This window comes from Anopheles marshallii, chromosome 2, assembly GCF_943734725.1.
Source record: "Anopheles marshallii chromosome 2, idAnoMarsDA_429_01, whole genome shotgun sequence".
In the NCBI taxonomy this organism is placed as follows: domain Eukaryota; kingdom Metazoa; phylum Arthropoda; class Insecta; order Diptera; family Culicidae; genus Anopheles; species Anopheles marshallii.
This window is the reverse complement of record NC_071326.1, coordinates 88,664,172-88,670,171: the sequence shown is the minus strand read 5'-3', so window position 1 is coordinate 88,670,171 and position 6,000 is coordinate 88,664,172. Positions and strand designations below refer to the sequence as shown.

The 6,000-nt window shown below is 45.1% G+C and overlaps 1 protein-coding gene across 1 annotated transcript in view; it reads left to right on the top strand.

Moving 5' to 3' along the window:
* Positions 1-413: 413 nt before the first annotated feature.
* Positions 414-6,000, top strand: part of LOC128708323 (uncharacterized) — a 95,361-nt gene continuing 89,774 nt past the window's right edge. Inside the window, exon 1 of the mRNA XM_053803297.1 lies at positions 414-465. Coding sequence (XP_053659272.1) covers positions 414-465 — 52 coding nt within the window. The remainder of the gene's footprint in view (positions 466-6,000) is intronic.

Below are 6,000 nucleotides of genomic sequence, written 5' to 3'. Positions count from 1 at the left end.
GAAAGAGCTCCGTTAAAAATTTCATTTCCCACCATTCAGTTTATAATATTAGCTATTTTCCGTTGTCTCTCAGCCATTTCTTAGTGCGTGTGTGAGTTGTTTCCTCTCTAAAAGCCCATCGAAGGCCAAAAAGGCATAGTGTGCTCCCGTGTGGGGCAAGTGATTCTTAACATCCCCCATTTTCCCACCCAACCCCATTTACGCATTGGAGGCAAGCGAAAAACCATTCCAAGTGTCCACGGTAGCGAAAACGCGGGTGTGTGTTTCCTTGTATCGTTTACATCGCCAAACACCTTCACCGCCAAGTTGCAGCTGATTTGATTCCGGCAGAGGAAGGAAGCTAGTAGCGGCAACAGCAGCATCACCTTTATCGAACGCGCCTCAGCAACGTGGGAGTGCGTGAAATCATAAAAATGGATAAACGTACGAGCATGAAAATTGGATTACTCTGCGTGCTGCTTGGAGGTGAGTAAAACGTTTTCTTTACCCTCGCAGGGAGTTTTAGCTTCCGGCAAAAAAAAAAAACCAACCGGAAAATAAACATACGATCACCATTTTCCCAGCTGGATTGAAATATTAACCATTTGTCACATGATTTTTGATCAGTTTTATGTAGCACGCTGCTGCGGGTTAAGCGGTGCGTTTCCAATGACAATGCGCCTCCATCGTGCGTTGCCATGGGGAAGGATAAGACGATGTGTTTGTTCACACATTATTCGCTTGGCTTATCGCGCGTGTGTGGGTACACTTCCGTTTACATGCTGCGAATGAAATAAATTGTTTCCCCTTTACCATCTCGGCGGCTTCAGCGGCGAACGAAAGCATACGAAAAGGAAGCCAAGAAAATGGTAATAAAAATCCACAAAAAGGCGAACATCGTCTTTTGGTACTGTGGTCAACCGCGAGCTTTGTCTTTGGCCACCATGGCTCCTGGCGGTGCGGTGTACTAGCCGTTTTCTTGGGAAGACACGGTAAACATTATTACGCTTTTGTCATACGCGTTTGCGTTCACATTACACACTAATGTAATGGGAATTTATGGCATTCGACCATTACAAATTCATGGACACATTCCGTACCGTGGCGGAAACCATGTGTGTTTGTGCGGCTGTTTTGATGACTTTGGTAGTAATGTTGGTGACCTCCACAGCAGCCCGTAACAGGTTGCAGCTGAGGACGAAGAAGTACAGCACCGCGATGCGATGTGCCCTTACGACCGCTTTGGGTGGGCGGTCGGGGAGTTAGTCGGTGAGTCGGTCGGTTTTCTGACCATTTGGTTTCGCCTGTCACCGCATCCTTAGCGGTTCACCATTTTCTTTTCGGCTGCAAATGAAGATTTATACAATATGCTATGGTTTGTCGTCTTTCGGTAGTGTGTGAGTGTTTTGGTTTTTGGGATTTTTTTTCCATTTACTTCTTCCTTCACTGACGGACGCGTTAAAGGTTGGTTTGGGTTTCGTCGTTTGGTCCCCGAACGGCTCTGAAGCGCCACCGGGAGTTTGTTTGATGGTTGCAAAGAGATGGCTTCTTAAAAGCATCCTTTCGGTGTGGTTGTGAAGAACATTAAATTGAATTCTCGCGTAGTGGAACAATGTAATGCTCGGGTCCGTTACATCCTTGTACATTATGAGACAATGACCCAATAACACTCTATGAGAGTAAGATTTTTTTAGTTAAAAACTCACGGTTACAATAACAAATAGGAAAGAGTTACTTATAAAACTAGTGAAGAGTTAGGTCACTTTCCAAAAAATTTGTTTATTTTACACTCGAAAGTTAAATCCTTTCTAACCCAATTTGTTCTGCAAATTGCATAACGACAGGCGTTTGAATTCCAGAATTGAATATCATGTTAAAACCTATCACCATCATGTGGGCAATTTGTCTTACTTGAGGCTGTATTTGCATAGAATTCTTTGCATTTTCTGTAACTCCTACATATATTTATGTTTTGCACAACATTCCACCACTTTCGAGATGGACCAGACCTGGTCCTAACCTGTCCGCAGTAAAAAAACACGTGATATCGGCACATTCTCAAAGTGCATTGCACCCAATCAGTGGGCAATTGGAATCGATTCCATCATGTGGCCCTTTAAAAGCTTACCTCATGGGAAAAATCACCGTAATGTGAGGGGTGGGGAGACAGCAGTTCAAGAGAAGCAACGAAACATAGACCACATGAAGCATTTCCACTGCGATAAATTGTGTTTACTTGGCTAACATCATGCTGGCTGGGCCGGATGAAGCACCGAATCACGGAAAGACTGCATTGTACCCCATACCCTCGTATAGTCCTAGCCGGTAATCGATTTTATCCCAAGTTCATCCCATTTTAAGTTCGCCCCTTTTACCACACAAAATCCACCAACTGCATTGGCAGCAATAGGCGAATAGAGCGGCTGCAGCTGGATAGCGGAAAGTACTCCAATTGTCCTAGATTTCTGGATAGGAAGTGCTTTCATTACCAGGAACCGGACCGATTGCTTTAACCGGCTGTCCGTAGATAGACACCGACAGCAATACCGAACAGCTCCTTCCCTTTCCATCGTTACAAAACTCCTGGCCGGGTGTCTTCGGCTATATGGAGCTCCCGATTCGGAATCATGTGCCGTGTTGTATGTTATCTTAAAATATGGATCTGTCTTCCTTTAACGGGAAGAACCCTCGGCTGCCTAAAGTTAGACTGTGCAGGAAAATCTCACTTTATTGACATGCGATGCAATGGGGTGGTTGGGGTAGTTTTTTTGTTTCCTTTGGAGAAAACTTTCCCACAAGGTCTTTTCGTATGGGAGAAACACTGACCAAACCGCACACATATACACAGCATTGCTTCTACATTGCAGTTGCAGTTTCTCGTACGTTGAACATATCATGTGTTTCAATTTCCATCCGGAATCGATACACACACACACACAAGCGCGCTGATACCGACTGCAGTTGCCGACGGAAATTGCCCATACGGGAGACGTTTTTCGGAATGTTTGTGGCTTGGCGTGTGTAGTTTGGAGTCACTTCTTGTCCTTTTTTTTGCTTGCTCATTGACCAATAGAACCAGTACAGTATGGCAACTGCCACAAAAACCGAACTCTAAAGTTAGTTACTTAATCGAGCTGGGCTCGACATCGGAAGCTTGGAGCTTTCCGGCTGGGTGAGTACTGTGGGCGCAGGAATGGGAATTCGTTTGATAGTTTTCAAGCCTCAACCCGAGCAATCGAGCGAGTTCTTTCGGACGATGTCGATCCTTTTGATTCAGCCACCGAAACCGATACTGTGAAGCGGTTGATTGCATTGGTTATTTTTTTTGTTTTGCTTGCGAAGTGAAAGAAGGAAGTACTGCTTTTAGAGTCGGGTTGATTCTATGTACTCAATAGAAACGTAAAGCATCCCCACCGAAGGCGATATGCACGATGCCAGCGGGTTTGGTTGCTATTTCTGGTACACTCCCTGCTAGTGTATTGCATTGTGTTTTGATCCATCCTTCCATCCGGGTTGTGTCTGGCGTAATGAAATGGAACACTTTAAACCAGAAGCCTCTCGAAAGCTACTGATTCGCCAACAGTAAGAGACATCGGATCTCTTGTCGGGACCGTTCGTTCGAACGGGTCAACATTTTGAAAATTCTCTCGCATAACCAATAGTTTAGATTTTTAATCTTACCTTCCAGAACCCCCCTCTTGGGCGACCAGTTTTTACCTTTTTTACCTCTACAGGACACTCATTCAATTTCTCTTCCTTTGCGATCCCCGCACAAAAGCTCCATTCACCAAACTTCCTTTTTAAAAGGCATTGCTAAATTTCAGCTTAATCGAAACATTGGTTTGGGGCTTTGGGGAGTGTTTCTTGGCCGGGTTCACCGATATCGAACGGATGGGATCTTTTTAATTAAATTTCCGGATAACAAAATGGGAAAGGTAATGCTGCTAACCCGATTGGATGCCTTTGGTCTTCCGCATTGTCGGAAGACATTTTTGAGGGTTAAAAATGGATTATGTGAGAAATTAGTCACCGTCTGGTGGGAAGAGGCCTGATCCGGGGGGGTGTTGAGTTGGAATGGAATTTGGATAAATATTTTCGTGGGAGTGAAGATAAAGCGATAAGGTAGTATGTTGTAATGAGGAGGCAACTTTCACACTTTTCGGTTTGTGCTCGTTTCTATGTGCTGATTGAATTTGTTTGAAGTTTTAAGATAAACAATTTGCCAGGAGGAGACAGAAGGTATATCCGATACACGAGATGAGATATTGCGAACTCTCTAGGTGGAATGGGGAAGTCAAAATTTTAATAATATAGGCGAAGGTAAGTATAGGGTTTGTTAATGAAACTTGCTTTATGCGCCCAAATACAAGCAATGCGTAGTACATTAGAGGACAATTACAAATTACAACTACTAGTATTTTCACTTAACATTGTGCTTAAACAGTAGAATCACTAACAGAAATGATTTTCTCTACTTAAATTACTATGATTCGGAAAACTTTCCTCACGACAGCAAAATGTTTATGGAAGAACATCACATTTGCATACGCAGTGGCTCTAGTCAACCGAATAGCGGGTCGTCACAGGCCCCACTAAGCACTTTAAAAACTCTTTAAGTGTGAATAAAAGTTACAACTTTCTGTTGACAACTGTCATTAACCGCTCGCCACTGAAAGCGTTCCATTCCGGCAGTGTGCTCCGGAGTGTCCATCCGATGGCTTGGGCGCGGTTTTGTCAATGTCAACACTCGCACTCGGGCGGGTTTCGTGGAGAAGGCGTTCAGTTGCTAATCGGAGACATTTAATCACCACCTTTCAAGAAACATGGTAGGAAAGTGGTGCGGTAAGATACTGACTGAGTGGCACATTTCGAGTGACATTACCACAAACTCTACGTCCATTTCGACGCAAGGCTCCCTTGTTTGTCTTGATACGTCCGGTTGTGTAATTAAATCGTACCTTTAAAATAGCACCTGGAACGATGAACGGTAGGTCACTAATCCCGGCAAGCTTAGTCCAGTGAGCGAAAGCTTCCTGGAAGTAGCTGTTGACTCCGGATCTTCTTCGATATTAAGCGCTGCTAGTGTGTGCTTGTGTGAGCCTTAACCCGGAAGTGGTTAAGCAGGAAGCATCAACCTTTACGTACTAGCCATCACGTGCACGACCACGTGAACACTGTAGTCCTTCAACTGTTTGTGAGAATACTCCTTCAGCTCACGAGTAAGGTGAAAAAACTAAACAGCTGACGGTGAGAGAAATTTAAGTGTTCTTAAAAACCGTTTTGCATGTCAAGCGGCATTATGCTTGCCTGCAGGATTTCAACTTCGTCGCACGTTCTCATCGGAGGATGGGGACAACTTGCATGACTGCAGGCCACTAGGGCCTACAGGAACAAGCAGAACATGAGCAGTGGGGTAGTGGTAGAGTAAAAACTAAAACAAAAAAATTCGAAAGCGTCCAACTTTTTTTTGCCCTGGCCCCTTGGACAAGGATGTGATATAACTGCTTGAAGATGGTGAACCCCGTCACGGGTAGAAGCGTGAGCGGACGGAAGTGAGTGGGCCGGAAGTGGCAGCAGCAGTAGTAGCAGTTGTGGCAGTCTTTCTGCATTGAGTCACACGAGTTTGGTGTTCGAGGCACGTTCCGCTCGGAATCTTGTCGAGATTTTTGTATGCTCACCTTGGTCACCGCCTCCAGGCACGCCGACGACCATCTAGCTGATCTCTTGTATGCATGTCCTTGTTCTTCCCTGTCCTGTTGGTTGCCCCAAGCCAAGTGGTCCAGCGAATTATGACTAAACGGTGACTGGTCGAGGAGCTCAGCAAGGACATGGTAAAACGGTGAAATTATGATGAAAATTGCAAAATTGATTTTCCTGCTCGGTTGGACCGGTCACGGGAGCAGTAGCGGCTTGAGTTTCACGGTGGGAACAGTCGTCGCCGCTGAAGCGCCGTTTGAGGTACACCACAATCGTCCGTTGGAAAGCCTCAGCAAATATTGGACGTCTGTTGGGTAGTGCCTC